The sequence below is a fragment of the Chiroxiphia lanceolata genome, chromosome 2 (assembly GCF_009829145.1).
Source record: "Chiroxiphia lanceolata isolate bChiLan1 chromosome 2, bChiLan1.pri, whole genome shotgun sequence".
NCBI lineage: Eukaryota > Metazoa > Chordata > Aves > Passeriformes > Pipridae > Chiroxiphia > Chiroxiphia lanceolata.
The window spans coordinates 109,117,734-109,133,517 of NC_045638.1; the positions used below are offsets into that span (position 1 = coordinate 109,117,734).

At 38.7% G+C, this 15,784-nt stretch overlaps 1 protein-coding gene across 5 annotated transcripts in view; it reads left to right on the forward strand.

Moving 5' to 3' along the window:
- LOC116783299 (SAM domain-containing protein SAMSN-1-like) overlaps positions 1-15,441 on the forward strand; it is an 87,653-nt gene extending 72,212 nt beyond the window's left edge. For all 5 annotated transcript variants that reach the window (XM_032680727.1, XM_032680728.1, XM_032680729.1 and 2 more), the window contains 5 exons: positions 14-134; positions 1,495-1,646; positions 3,901-4,107; positions 5,135-5,285; positions 14,222-15,441. In XM_032680727.1, the coding sequence (XP_032536618.1) occupies positions 14-134; positions 1,495-1,646; positions 3,901-4,107; positions 5,135-5,285; positions 14,222-14,427 (837 nt within the window). In that variant the 3' untranslated portion in view covers positions 14,428-15,441. The remainder of the gene's footprint in view (positions 1-13; positions 135-1,494; positions 1,647-3,900; positions 4,108-5,134; positions 5,286-14,221) is intronic.
- The last annotated feature ends 343 nt before the right edge of the window (positions 15,442-15,784 follow it).

A 15,784-nucleotide genomic window follows, 5' to 3' on the forward strand; every position in this document is an offset into this window, starting at 1 on the left:
TTTTGTGTTAAAGAATGAAGAAGGAAAAGATGACAGTGATCCTGGTGGTGGAATACACACTGAGAAGGTATCCCTAAAAACCAGTGACTCCTTGGAAAGTCTCTATAGTCTGAACAGTGGCCAGAGCTCATCTAGTAAGTACAAGATATCCATACTTCTTATTCAGTCATTGGATCAATATAGTTATTGTTTAAGTCTGCAGTATCAGAGCTGGTGATGGTAGAGAGCTCTTCAGTCTGGCAGACAAAAGTGTAATTTGATTAAATGGGTAAATTGATTAAATGGGTAGCAGCTAGAGTAGATATAGCTCTGTCCAGAAAGAAGCTCAGTGTTTTCAAGAGTGGAAATATTAACTGAATTTAAAAAATCGCGTGGATTATCGGAGATGTTGCTGGTAAATATGCCACAAATTTTTTGTGGAGTTATCACTGCTATAGTGCTGTCACCCACAGGGTTGCAATCACTGGGTGCAGCCACAGAAACATCCTCTCTGTGAGCAGTGGTTCTGAGTTCATCCTTTGCCCCGCAGATGAGAGGCAGACAGTGAGAGGTCTCTCAGAGAGACACGGCCCGCTTGAAACCCACTGAAACCCCTCCCAACAGAGTAGTCTTGCTCAGAGGGCAGATGAATCTCTGATGAGAAGTTTGTCTCCACCTCTCCATGTGCTGGTCTGCTGTGGACACTGGCTGAGCAGACCACAGTTAGCCATGATGACATTGCAGTGCCATCCCTGCAGGCACTGCTTGAGCCCTGACTGCAGACTGGAGCTGCAGTCCACACCATTTGCACTTAGCAGTTAATCTGGCCCTGAGATGGAACTGTGCACTTAAGCAATCATCTCAAACAAAACCATTTTTATGATCATTTTCTATGATGTGATTTGTGAAAATCGTATATGGGAGTTTACTTCCAACACACTGCTGCTCTTATCTAAAAACATATTTGGATGGGATATTGCAGAGCTTGCTCAAATTTGCTTGAATTACTCTGCTGATATTTTATTGCTCAACTTGGATAAAATGACAGGCAGAAATGTTGATAAGATTAAAATTTCCCCCTGCAATGCAGGTTCTTTGATGTTTCAGCTAGCTCTGTAATGAAATAAAATAACTTCTACAGTACTTGTTTTCATTTCTCTGAATAAACAGGAGAAGTTCAGGAGAATTAATTCCCAAAATTGCACTTTTAGGGTACACATTATTAATCTGCAGAGGTAATATTTCAAAAAGTCTGTAAGTAAAATGTGTAGTCTATTAGTATCATCACCAGAAAAAGATTGCTGTAGGGAAGATATTAATGAAAGATCTCCTACCCATTTTCTTTGGTCTCTTGTAGTATGATTTTTATTGAATGTATTTATCCTGGAAAGTGTCAAACCCACACAGAGTACACTCTGTCTCTGATTCTGTGTTTTTAAACACTTTCGGCCACTGGGCAGAATTGCATGTCTGGGCACTTGGTGCAGGAGCTCTCTCAACTTGACTGTCTTTCAGGTGGGGTGACCAGCTGCTCAGATGGAACGAGCAACAGGGACAGCCTCCGGTTTGATGACGAGGTCCCCTACAGTGGCCCCTTCTGCGGCCGGGCCAAAGTCCACACTGACTTCACACCAAGTCCTTATGACACCGACTCTCTGAAAATCAAGGTAAGACAACCACCCGGATTTCCTATTTCCCAGAAATGCCGGGGGGGGGGAGCATTTCTTACATGTGAAGAATATGTTTACTGATGCATTTTTAACTGTTAAACACACGTAACACTCTAAAAGCAAGACCTGTCTGGTTTTGCAATGCTTCTGTAAGGACTTAGTTCAGACAATGCTGCAAAGCCAACTGCTGTTAAAGGCCTTTTAAGGCATATATTCCAGGTAGGTACTCCATCATGGCATCTACATAGATACCACAGCCTTCCTCAGAGTAAAATACGTGTTGCTTCCCACATACTAGGTCTGGAGTAAGACTAAAGTCTCCTGGGACGTGAAGTTGTCTCCCCAGCTTTTTCAGTCACAACCAGGATATATCAGAAGCTCAGTGGCACCCATTGTCTTCAATAGAAACTGTTTGCTTTTTCATGAAGCTTTTCTTTAAGCCTACCTTTGAACTATGAACTTTCTTTGGCCCAGACACGGCAGGGGTGTCTGGGCTGTGTAAGTGAGGAAAAGGAACAACAGATGTGGGCCTAGGTGAACATTACTAAAAAAAATCTGGCCCTTTTCTTCTCCTTCTACTCACAAATGCATTCAATATCATCATCCTTCTGATTACTCATGTCTGTAAATCTGGACCTCTTTAGCACCTTCATATCCAGATTATATTCACACTTCAGGACTTTTTCTTTTTCACAGCCTCTTCTTTTTGTCAAAATCCCCATCTGTATCTCATGCAGACTCCCTTTTCTCCTCTCTGGCCTAACCTACAGTCATTGCAACACTGGTACTTGCAGTCTTCACCATTTGCACTCCACTTCCACTGAGATCTAGGGCATTTCTTTTAAAACAGTTTAACTGTAAACCAGCAAATATCTGCGGGTTCATATAGGTCCCTTTTTTAGTCACTGGGATGGTGTATTTTAGAATTATAAACTCGTACTTATGGTTGAAAACCCCCATATTTATTTCACAAGATTTCAGTACCCTGAATCTGAATTCAAAGTGCATCTGCAGCTTGGCTTAGAGCCACTGCCTAATCCTGATCTGCATCCACATCTGAAGTTCCTGAGCCTGCATGAGTGTGTAGAACAACATGTGTGCTTGTAGAGCTTTAAACAAATGTTTGTTTAGTTTCTGTTTCAAACGTGCTCACAGCTCTGAGCTCCATATTCTAACAAAACCAGGTCACCAGAACACAGTCAATTTTGTACTTGGGTTTCTACCAAAACTAGTGTGTCCACTTGACCACTTGACTTGCAGTTTCCTGACCAGACCAGAAAAGATTTAAAAGTTTTGTAGTTGTTAACACATATTTTTAACAAACAGTGTTTGATTTCTAACTTTGTAACAGAATGCCAAATGGATCTGGTGTTTGTTGGATAACTCTTCAAAGATTTTCAACATTTTCATAAGTTCTGTGATACGTGCCAAGGAGACAGGACTCAATTTTGAGGTCCTGGGAGCAAGTTGTGTGGGGTGTATGACTTAAAAGGGAGCCTTTTTGCTACAAGAATTACTCAGTGACTTTTTTGCTGAGCTGAGGCTTTGGTTCCCACAGTGTGGCTGTGAACACCTTTACCAAAAAGCCCTCTTGAAGTAGCTGTGTTGTCACTCTTTTTTAGCACTCATATTTCTTAGTGAGTGGACAAGGGTGAAGAACTGAAGTCTCTAGATCTGTCTGCTAAGGCCCCATCCACTATTTTCTCTGTCAATTGTGATAATAACAGTGGGAAAATTTGTCAGTCCTTTGGGAAGGACAGATAGGAAGGTATTAAGGGAGTTAAATGTTCTTTATTGCCTTTGAGAAATGTAACCAGTGTTTTTTACTGTAAAATGGGTAAGTTCACCTTTCACATAGCTCAGCTATTGGTTTTGAAGCCCCTTTAGGGGCTGGATAATAAGATTATTGTGTGAATGCTTTGGCACATATTCAGAAAATAACCTTACAGTGATCCCTTGCCTTTTGCAAAATCTGTTCCCACTGTCCCTGGCAAAAGTTGATTGCTGATGCAACCGTATGCAAGTGGAGCACAAAAATGGTGAAGGGGGCTGCTTATGCTAACCTTTCCTTCACAAAGATATGGAGATAAGGGCTAGCTCAGTTTTCTGTAATTATTTTAATGGGAGTTTATAAAAGCAAGGGTGCTAAATCTAGGTAATTTTTAAAATGATGACTTTTGATCCAGAAAGGAAAAGCTGCAGATAACAAACCAGAGGTGTAAGCAGTGGTGTGCTTTTTTTATTGTTCTAGAAAGGAGACATTATAGATATCATCTGTAAAACCCCCATGGGCATATGGACAGGCATGCTGAACAACAAAGTAGGAAACTTCAAGTTCATTTACGTGGATATTATCTTGGAAGAAGAAGCTGCACCCAGAAAGATAAACCAGCACCGAGGAAGCAAAAGGACCAAGCCTAAAACATTGCAAGAGCTCCTGGAATGTGTCCACCTGCAGGTCAGCCAGCACATTTCCCAGCTCTTCGTGTAACGTTTCATTTCTGTGTGCTCGGGTTCGGATGCCATTTACAGGCAGGAGTAGAAAGGCAGGTTTCAACAGTTTTGATGTCAGCAAAGCAAGGCAGCTTCGTATCTGTCTTTTATCTGACACGAGTGGCTATAGAACCACATTTTATCACCTCATCTGGTCAGGCTAAGAGGCTCCACACAAAGAGGCAGAGCGGTGACTTGTCAGTGCAGTTGTCACTGCTGACTGCAGTTGTGTGTTAAGTGCAGGAGGTGTGTGACTGTGGACACCTCGGGGACAGGACTGCAGTCTGACTCCAGTGCCAAAATCTAGAATTTGTGTTTCTAATTTCTTGTGGTCTTTAGGGAGCAATAGTCTTTTTGCACTATGCTCATGTTGCGTCTTTCTCCATCTCTGCAACCCTAGTTCTTGACTGAGCATCAAAGCATAATGGGGTCATGATTTACAAGTAACATTTTTAATAACGGTAATTGCTTTGCTGCTGATGCAAACGCTCCTTTCCCTGGAGCACACACAGAGTTTCATACTGAGTCGACACACAGCTCAAAGGGGGACCACGTGTGACACAGCACGGCTGGGGTCTGCCCCAGCTTCTCACCTTGCTTGTATCAAAGGGCTCCTTCTATGCAAACACAGAGCACACCTTTCCTCAGAGAGCCCTCCTCGATCCAGCATGAGAGACACTCATGGAATGACCCACAAAAGTCCAGACACTTGGCAGATTAAATAATTTTGGCAGAGCTCTGTCCTGGTCCAATTTGCTGCCGGAGTCTGTTAGAGAGTTCAGGCATAGATGCTGGGAAGGCCAGGATGATCCCCAGGCATCTCTGCCTCTGTCCTCTCTTGCTCTCCAGCTCTGGTTTTACGCCAAAGGCTAGTCAATCAGATTGGAGAATGGAGCCTATTTCAACCTGACAAAAAAGTAAAAGTGGAACTGTGCCCATTCCTCTACATAGTTCTTGTTTCCATGAGAGAATTTGCTTCCTTCTTTTTGTAGGAATATGCCTCAACCCTCTTGCTAAATGGCTACGAAACTCTAGAGGACTTAAAGGATCTACAGGAAAGCCACTTGATCGAATTAAATATTTCAAACCCAGAAGACAGGGCAAGATTGTTATCAGCAATTGAAAATCTACAGGATTGTGACAGTAAGTGTTTAAACTTTGTTAAGAGTCATGTGCAAGCTGAAACATATTTAAAGAAATAGTCGTTCTCACATTGCTCTCAAATGATTTTTCTTTTAAATATGAAACATGGAGTCAGATGGTTTTCTTATTTGTTCAGATAGGAAGCCATACATCTCTTCTAGATATGTATATGATTACTATACTAGTAACACATGAATGATTTAAAATTTCTTATTTATAGTTCCTACGCTAGAGATTAGTAGCAACTATTGCTTAGGAACAATCCTATCCATGTTTGGGGACTGAACCCTCCCAGAGGTTAAGTGGCTTCCCAAAAGTCATACGTCTGTGCAAGAGCAGAAAATAAAACTTCCCCAACTCTGCACTCATATCTTAACCAAAATAGAGCTGCAGTAAAGAATTTTCTTTAATTTTTTAAACAACGTTCTGCAGAATAATATGTGTTTTCCTTCCCTCCCTTCATCCCACACTTAAATCCTTATCCAAATTAGTTTCTTTTGTAGAAAAGTTTCATTAAAAAAAAAATATATACGCTAATAGCTGCTTTGCATTCTTTTCTCAAAATTAATCTAACTTATTTTTTCCATAAGCTTCCAAAATCTGAACATACAGTGTGTGTGTATGCACGTGTATTGATCACCGTTTTGTTTTCTTCACTTGTTCCTTTCATGGGGAGTGGAAAAGCTAGGATACAGAAGAGAAAAAAACTATTCTCATGATATTTTAATGATGTTTCCAGTCTGACTTCCAATTTTAAATAATTTATGTCAAATTCGTAGAAACTACAGCTAAGCATCTACTTAATTAGACACTCAGCCAACACAGGAGATATTTTCCTCTTCATTAATATTCGTGCATACTCACCCCTGTGCTAAGCAGTCATTTCATCAAATGTGCACTTGCAATCGAGTAGCATCTGAAAGAAAGAGAAGGGAAAACAATGACTTCCTGGGATATTTAAGTATCAGTTACTGTCAGGCATCTACTTGTTGTCTCCTCAGTCAGTAGGTAGCTTTCCAGTCTTTTTTCTGAATTTTCAGGCTTTTTGGAACCCCTTTTGTACATTCAGTGTTTTCTGTTCTTATTCAGCTTCCAGGGAAAGGTAAGGTTCTTGCAAACACATTGGAGAGGTGTTAGAAAGGGGTTTTTTTGCCCTCCAGGTTCAAAAGTTCTTTCTGGTCTATGGCTCTGTGAGATGACAGGCTAGAAAAGGACTCCTGAAGGGCTGTCTGTGTAGAAACAGCAACTGAAATAGTGAATCCAAGAAAAAAAGGGTTATATTTTGCAAGAATTGTATTGCAGGAACTTACCTGGGAATCATCTGAAAATGTGCATACTGGCTATACATGCATTAGTGTATACCTTGTGGTTAACTAGCCTTGCTGTGCTTTCTGCACCTTTTATTGCATATATTTTTTTCAATATTTAACACACCAAAAAATAGTGAAGAAAAATGCTAGATTGTAATTTTGCAGTTTTGCATCAGTGTGAAATCCAAACTGAAACATAATGGTTTTTAACAGACCACACAAGTGTTAAACTGTTCTGTAGTGGTGAGGATATGGTTTACTAGTTATGTTCCTTGAGTAACAAGAGCACAGCAAGCAGCATCAGATATTGAACCTTTTTAGAATATAACACCAAGTCTTTTTTCGAAGGTGTCTTAACACCTGATGTTCTATATACATCTGTGCAAGGACCAAACCTAACAAGTCTTTACGTATCCCATACACTGAAAATTAATAAATTTACCATTATTACCCAAATAGGGTTCTTCCTATAATAGAATCATGGGATTAAGTCAGTTCTCCAGGCAAAACAGTGTCCCTGATGTTATCTGTATGGTAGTCTAATAGTTCAAATTCTTGTAATGGTTCTTGAAATAATAACATTAAATCTTAGAAAGTAGCCCATGCTTTAAAATCAGTGATGACACTGTAGTCTTATTTCAAGAGATGAAATGAGTATTTACTTCACATGCACTTTAGACAAGTATAGCAAATCTTTCCAGTATTCAAATTCGATAAAATAATTTCCCCAGAATTTATGGTTAGTCGCAGGGACCAGAACCACAACAACTTTATATGTCATGCCAGCTGTAAACATTCATTTAAGTCCAGTTGAGTTTCACAAGACTCATGTATATTTTAAGGTAAGCCATGCATAAATACTTTCCCAGTTTGAATCTGGAATCGGGACTGGATCAAATCCTTGCTTTGCCTGGTTGTGAAAGGCTCATAGCACTTGTCATGTGACTGGTAGGGATGGAAGAGAATTTAACAACCTGGTCTAAAAAGGAAGATACTAAATACTAAATTGGGTAGAAGTTATCTGTTAAGTCTCTATAACGAAAGACGGGGTGTCAAGATGATCTTGGGGATAAGCTCAGCATGAGTCTGACGTCGTACGAATCACTTGACCTCTTTGTCCTTCTGTCAATCAGATTGGAAAATTGGGTTGAAAGAGCTGGGTGCTACTGTGAAAGTGAATTCTGCATCTGAACTGAACTTTCCTGGGTCAATATTTTTTTTTTCCTAAATGGGCATGGCTCAGTCCAGCATAAATGATTTTTTAATTAAAATTGATTTTCTGCATTGCTTAGAAGTGAGCTGCATAATTATCCACAAATACAAGGTAATCTGTTTACTGGCCAAGAGTATTCTAATTAGAATTTCAGCACTTTTCCAGGTAAAAGTTCACTTTTATTATAAGCTTTGTGAAAAAAAAAAAAAATACTAAGGCCATAGTCCATATTTACTCTTCTAAGTCCATCTTTCTCACAGAGCTTGGAAGACTTCCATGTCTCTGAATTGCATTCATACTTCCATGGAGCACATGTTTGATTAATGGATGGAGTGTCAGGTATGGTCCAGAGTTGAAATACAAGGGTTTCTGAGTTTTTGTGACTCTGCTATTATTCAGAACAGCCAAGCATGCTGGAACATAGCCTCATTTTACTAGATTCTACTATAACTGTAGTAAAGCAGGATGTCATATTTTTTTAGTGTGTTATCTGATCTTTTGAGATGTTCAGATGCCTTTACAGGGCTTTTAATTTCTTTTTCGCTCCTTGACTTTTTCTTTATATTTATTGCGTATTATACTAAGTGATTTCTTCATGCCACATACTTTGGCTATATGATTCATTTTGCAGAATAAACATTTTCCAACCAAAAGACCTGCAACAATAGTTTCCACATTATATGCTTCTTAAAGCCATACAAAATGTAGGATTTCTGGCAGTGAGAATTTTTTAATTTTACATTTGATTCGAACCTGAATGAATTTGAAATGAAAAAATTTGCCCATCGTACACCAAAAATTAAAAATTAAGTTTTATTTAGCAAATGCTACCACATAGTGTTTTTAAGCAGATTTTGCTTCCTAGCACTGCACTATCTTCTTTCTATGTTTCCTGAGAGTCCAGACCCAAATTCATCATCTTCAAGTACTTAACGGAGCAAGGCTATCCTAGAACTGCAAGGTCTTGTAAGCTCTTCATGACCTTTCCTCCCTTCCCAGATTTCTTTTCAGATTTTCTATAAGTTGATCAGACCTATATATTTGGGACGAAATGATTGGTTTTCATGAATTCATGGCTTGTGAGGGGAAAAAAAAGGTCTTTTTTGTAAAGTATTTCTTAATAGCTTTCCATTCTTCTCCCAGATGGCTCCTAGACAGGAGATGGATGTCTGTGCTTTTGTAGGATGCTATTTTTAAAGTGAAGCAGTTGCTGGATGGTTAATGAATAAAGTAATAAAAGAAGTTTTGAACTTTTTTTTTTCTTGACCGCTTCCCAGGACACACGTTTTTCTGTGTGCATAATAGGCTTGATTCTCTTCTCACTTAGATGATTTAAGTGAAGAGGTTCATCCCTAAAGTCCAGTGGGTTACATTAGTCTGAAGCTATTCTGAGCTAAAGAAGAATTAGACTTGATTGGATATGTGCATACAGTTCATTTTATGGAAAAAAAAAGGTGAATATGTGTAATTTGGGGGATAATATTTTATGCTTACCTCCCCAAATCCTTTCCTTAGCTTACTTTTCATATTTAAGTGCAAATCATACTCTAAATTCTAATGCCAGTTCCAGATGAGTTTTCTTATTTATTGTACTTGGACAGCAAAATAGTAATTAGCTAAGGACATGACTTCCAGTTCTCAGATGCATTCCTTACGTGACAATCAAGCATCAAGAGTACTATTTTACACTGGGCAATCCCTTTAAATACGTGGGATCACACAATATCATGTCAAGGTCAAATAGTGCTCAAAGACAATCTCTCCTTCTGTACTCTGGTACAACTCATTGGCCTGGACATAATATTTCCAGATTTCCCAAGGAAGCTCATCCTTGCATGAGTATTAGTTTATTTCACCTTTTTTAAAGGCACATCTGTTTGCTTCCAGATTTTAGAGAAAAAAAGAATCTTCTCATTTCTGTTTCCACCATACACTCTCACATCAGTTCAGTAACTTTTCCCTCTCAGAAAAGCTATGCCACTGACTTCAGTGAGAGCAATTTTTTGCAGTTGCATGTCTGTACATCCACAAAAGGTTTACTCCTTTTGGTGCCCAAAGTATTGCACAAACCCATTCAGGTTTCTCTGCTTCTTTTTCAAGAATTATTGCCCTCTACTTCTTCAAAATAATCCTTTCTGAGTTTGATGCTTTGTGAGTTTTCATTTCATTTTAACACTTAGCTGGTCTAACTGGTACAGGCACCACAGGTTGATACATGGCCTTCAGATATACCCAGGAGATCTAAATTCGTGCTCAAAGACACACTTTCTTCAGTGGTGCCCAGTGACAGGACAATGATAATGGCCAAAAACTAAAACATAAGAGGTTCCACCTCAACACGAGGAAGAACTGTCCATTGAGGGTGGCAGAGCACAGAAACTTGCCTAGGGAGGGCATAGAGACTCTCTCTCTGGAGACATTCCAAACCCAGCCAGATACACTCCTATATAACCTGCCCTACGTGACCCTGCCTGGGCAGGGTGGTTGGACGAGGTGATATCCAGAGGGGCCTTCCAACCCTAACAATTCGGTGATTTTTATTTAGTTACTACATGATGCTGCTCAGCACATCACCACTGCACCTTCCCAGGCAGGCAGGCCAGTGACTCAGCCTAAAGCACTCTGCTCCTAGCCCAGTTCTCCTCCTGGACAAAACTCATGAAGGCAAACTCTCAGAGGGCACACTCATGAAGTATGGTTTGCTGCTGGGTGACCTTCTTTTTGCCCAAGAAAAAAATCCAAGCCTTCGTTCCACTCGTCTGGTTTAAACTGTCATAACCATACAGGAGTCAGTGTGACCCCTGTACATTCTTGAGCTGAATTGCCTTAAACCTATGTTTAAAGTGCTCTCCCAGTCAGGACTTTAACCTCATTAAGAAAGGGAAAAGAGCTGGTGAAGGGAAAAAGGAGCCTATCCCTGCATGTGTCATGCACATCTATGTCACTGAGCAACAAACCCTCATTTTAAAGATCTAAACAGCGGGGGAGATAAGTATGTGTCACACGTCTCCTACCAAGGCTAAAGGCCTCACATTTTTTTTCAGAAGTCTGAATATAATCCTACCGTCTAAAGTAGTACTGGAATATATGTGTCAAAATGATGCATATCTTGGGCTCTTCTGGCCATATCATAGACAGCAGTGACTGAAAGCTATTTATCTTATGGGAAGCTGCTTTGCTGTAGAAAAATGATAGGACTCCCATGCGTTGATAAGATAGTTATTTCCGATGATTCTGCAACATCTAACAGCAGTTTAATTTTATCAATTCCTGCTTTCTGTGCATCGCAGCTTTCTTCTGATGTCCAAAAGATCAAGGCAGCAAACTTACCTTTACTTGAACATGTAAGTGCTAGAGAAAGGACTTAAGTGGAACCGAATATAAGAGCAAAAAGCTTAAAAAAAGAAAAAGAAAAAAGAGCAAAAGTTGCTTTGCTTTTCTCATGAAGCGACATCTAAAACTGCATGCTGTATATATTTTTAATACTCAGTATCCTGTTCAAGTGGTTTAGTACTTACTGCATGATATTTAAGGCACCTTTAAAGAGAAAAAAAGGTGTTGAAGTTTGCTTTCAGTCTTTTCTTCTTAAATATGGAGGAGAAGGGCTTATCTTCAACTTTTTCTGCTCAGAATGATAGAAAATACAATATTTTTGCTGTCTCAAAAACCTGACTATTTAGTAAGTTTTTCATGCAAGAAAAATTCTACTAGTGTTATAGAAAGTTTTACATATTTGTATGCTTTGTAAATAAAGATTTCTTATTCTCCTAACTGATCGAAATTCAAATTAAATAAAAATAAAAATAAATCTTAGTTCCAGGCTTCCATCTCAGCCTTTTCCCCTGAAACAGACAAGGGAGACATTGATACAAAACAAATTTAGGATCCACTGTTCACATGGGAACTACTCAGATTATCTACACAGCTAGTTACAAGGTACTAATACACTGACTGAAACTGCATTTTCCTTTTAACCCGCTAGTTACTTGATCTTCCCATCGTAAAACAAAGTGGATGGAAGCTCCTCTCTGACCTTGAAAATGTAAACAGGATTAACACTTTTTTAGGTCAGTGCTTGCCGGGGCAGCAGATGATGCTGGGGAAGCAGATAGAAGCTCCAGGGAGCAGCATTAGGCTGATGAGGGGATTAGGGTGGAGGTGGGCAGGCAGCGCTGCCCACGGCCGCGCAGGAGGCTCCGGGTGCTGCCCAGGACCCGCGGGGTCTGTGCCCGTGGGATGGGGCTGCGAGGAGCTAATGACACGGTTTAGACAGGGCTTTACTGGGGCATCTGCTGGTCTTTGTGCTAAACTACTTCGGTGGCTATAACTAGCAGCAGTAATGCCTTCGCTGGTGTAATGCCTTTTGTAATTCCTTCCCGACTAAAATCAGAAATCAATTGGACCCTACATGATCAAATATTTTCCCTGCAAAGAGAGATAACATTTGACATGACAAACTGTGTTCTGTAAAGTGAGAAGGAGATCAAAGAGTTACAGATATCAATTACCTCTGCTGAAACGTGTACTCTTTCACACAAGTGCAATTAACCACTAATTTATTTGGGAACAAGGTGGAACTTTTATTCCTTAGAATATATTTAAAGTGATTTTTAAAATTATTTTTAAATACATCAGGTTATGTCTATAGCCTCAGGCTTAATGCAAAAATGACAAAGTTGAGACTTTGGATTCTTTTCTTCAAAAATCAGATTAGTTTTTTGACTTATTTAGGCAATTGAAAGTTAGAAAATATTAAACAGACTTAATCAGGCCAAAGAAATCTACAAGACTGCCATGAAGATCTCAAAATGTTTCTCAATATATCACATTGGTTTGTTAAATAAGTTTGTTGAAATCTCACACAATGAAAAAGGTCTCTGAAGAAATTCTCCTGCTGTTCACTTTCACTCTAAAAGTGAAATATTTCAATTTTTCATTTCTAATTTATGCTTCATTATACAATGCAAGATTTAAAAAAAAAAAATCAAATATAAAGTCTTTTCCCACTTTAACAAATCTTATAATTTCCAACAATTGAAACAAGAGTCAGTATGAATTTTCTTTGTGGAAATTTTAAACTTTTGGGACCTCAACTGGATTTAGCTTTTGACACAGTATTAAATCCTTCATATATTAGGACTTCCAGTCTGCCTGAACTTGAATGGAGACAGCTTAAACATGACTCAAGATCTAAAGCTAACTATTTAACCATGGAGTAACAAATCAAGTGAAATAAGGGAACTGTCTTCGCAAAAGCAAAAAGGTTCCATTTTTCTGAAGGGCTAAAAGTCTGGGGTAAAACCATCTGTTTCCTCTGAGACTTGTTCCCCATACTTTGGAAAGCCAGACACAGTTTGAAATAAAAATTCAGTTAGAGGAGGGTGATAACAGCACACACACACACACACACACACACACACACACACACACAAAAGTACAAAGGGGAAAGATTTTATATTTTATAGTTTACTTTCTTAAGAAACGTACTGTGAGTAAACATCACGTATCTCAAAGCCAGAAAAGAGGAATACACAATTTAAAAATGAGATAAATTAGAGTCATGATATACAGGTATGTCCTGTCTTGTTGAGCTTTTTTTGAGAGGTCTGTTGATACTCTCACCAAGTTGCATTCTTGAGTTTCAACAGATTAGTCATACAGCAGCTAAACAAGGACAAATTATTTGCAAGATAATTTGCTTCTACTCAGTTTTGGAACAGTGTTCAAAAACCATACAGTAGAAGTCAGGCATCTCAGCTTTCTCTGAGGTCTCTGTGTTGTGGAAAATAACCTTCTGGATACCTTCCTAAGCTAAGCTTAGGAAGTTTCCATCAGCCACCCACTCCCACTGAAAAGCTCAGTGCTTTAGAAAACCTGGTTACCACATCTTTATACCGAGCACTTCTGAAGACCAGAGCATTTCATCTCCCTACACAGCACACAGTGCATGTCAAATGTTGGGGGTTACAGTCAAAAGGGCACAACATCTATAATGCAACATGTTATAAACATGATATTGCCTGGGCAGACTCTGGAACACACAAACACAGGCATGTATCTGCCATCTGTGGGCATGGTGACCTCACACAGCGACTGTGGACAGCCTAAAGGACCTCAGGCTGAAGGACGAGGCCAAATTTTCCAGAATTCATCTCTGAGAAACGTACCAAGGGATAAAAACCAGCCTCAAACTCAACTCAGGTGTTGTTATACTCGCGTGACCATATTTTTAGCTCTTTGATTCTGAGGTTTCTGTTTCAATATCTTTTTTTTGATATTGATATTGATCTAGTCATGTGTATGTTACCAGCTCCGTTTCTAAAGTTCAAGATCAGTCATGCTGCTACCTCAAACTCTTTCCCAAGATGCTTATTTTGACAATTTTTTTTTCTTTCTTTTTCTGTTCTTTCTAGTTGAACAACAGCAAAAAAGTGAGGATGGTCAGGAGACACAGAACTTAAGCCCTCACCCAAACTCTGACAAATCACAGTTAAATGACTGTCCAAGAGATTCTGGCTGTTACATCTCATCAGAAAATTCAGATAATGGCAAAGAAGAAGTAGACCCAGAAGCCCTGTCTGACATGGTGCAGTCAATAACAATCACCGAGTCAAACTGACTCAGTCCTGCTGCTTTTCTGGAGATTTTCAGAAAAGACAGTCAGATTTGGCAGTATGATGGCACAGAAGCAGAACACAAAATATTCTCAACACCGAAAATCTACTTTTGTCTGATGTATGATGCTCTAGACTGTTTAATATGTGGACACTTGATAGTTAAATGTTAGTTGATAATAAGAATATCTCCCGGTTTTCTTTTCAATGAATTCACAGACTTTTCACTGGAAAAGTTTATACATAAGTATTTATAAATATTTGTACAGCAAATGCATTTTCTATAATAATAGAGATATTTTTTAGGTAGTGGTTCATAATCTGGAAATGTTAATTTCTGGAACTGTCCAAAATGTAAATATTGTATATATTTATTTTAAAAATATATGGATTGATCACACTGTCTCTATTTTCAGCTGTGTTTTGCTGATATATGTACAGAATGTACTTTCATTGATATATCATCATAATAAAGAGTGGATACATTCATACTCTACTTTGAAAAGTACCAAGCTAATTCTCACTAAAACTGTTTCATACCACTCCAAAAGGAGCTCTAAAGTAGACTATCATCTCCTGTACTTTATCTTGAAGGCATGAAAGAACTGTAGGGTGGATCTGAATCTAGTTCTCTGTGTTCCTTATCTTTTAGAAGAACACAGCCACCTGAATGGCTTATGCAGTGGCAATTCTTTTATGGTTATTTTCACCTGTTCTCATTTGTCCCAAGCATTACACAGAGAATGCAAGCTTGGAGAAAAAAATAATCAGTATCAATGTTATGCTTTTATGATAATCTTTTTGTGAAGCTGTTGCCTTTTGTGTGTGGTGTGAAGTTTGTTAATAGAGTATTTGTTTGTATACAGAACTCGGAAGCTAACATGGTTATTGTGCATGATTGTCTTTCATATGAGATTTTATTGTCTTTTCCCAGTATATTTCACACTGGAATGCACATTTTAACCGCCTGTCTTCTTTTATAGTACTTCCTTCAATAATAAACAGAAGCATGTGTTTAAGCCTTTAAAAACTACTTGATTTTTAATGTGGTCATTACATTTCAAAGACTGCTCTCTTCTAAGACTAACACAGTAAATGGCAACTCCATTGAGCATTTTTAGCATGCATAATAATCTGTGTATCAAATCAATAGAGAGACTTTTTGCGCACTCATTAGTCACACAATTTTCATAATTTAAGGCATTTTGCATTTATGTTAAAAAATTTCACACATATTGCTGACAGTTTGAAAGAAAATCACCTTCAGAAGAGATGAAACACAGAAAGTTCCACCTCAAAAGGAGTATTTCTGAAGAAGCTATAAACAAATGGAAAGCTTTTCTCTCTTTCTTTTCTTTTTTT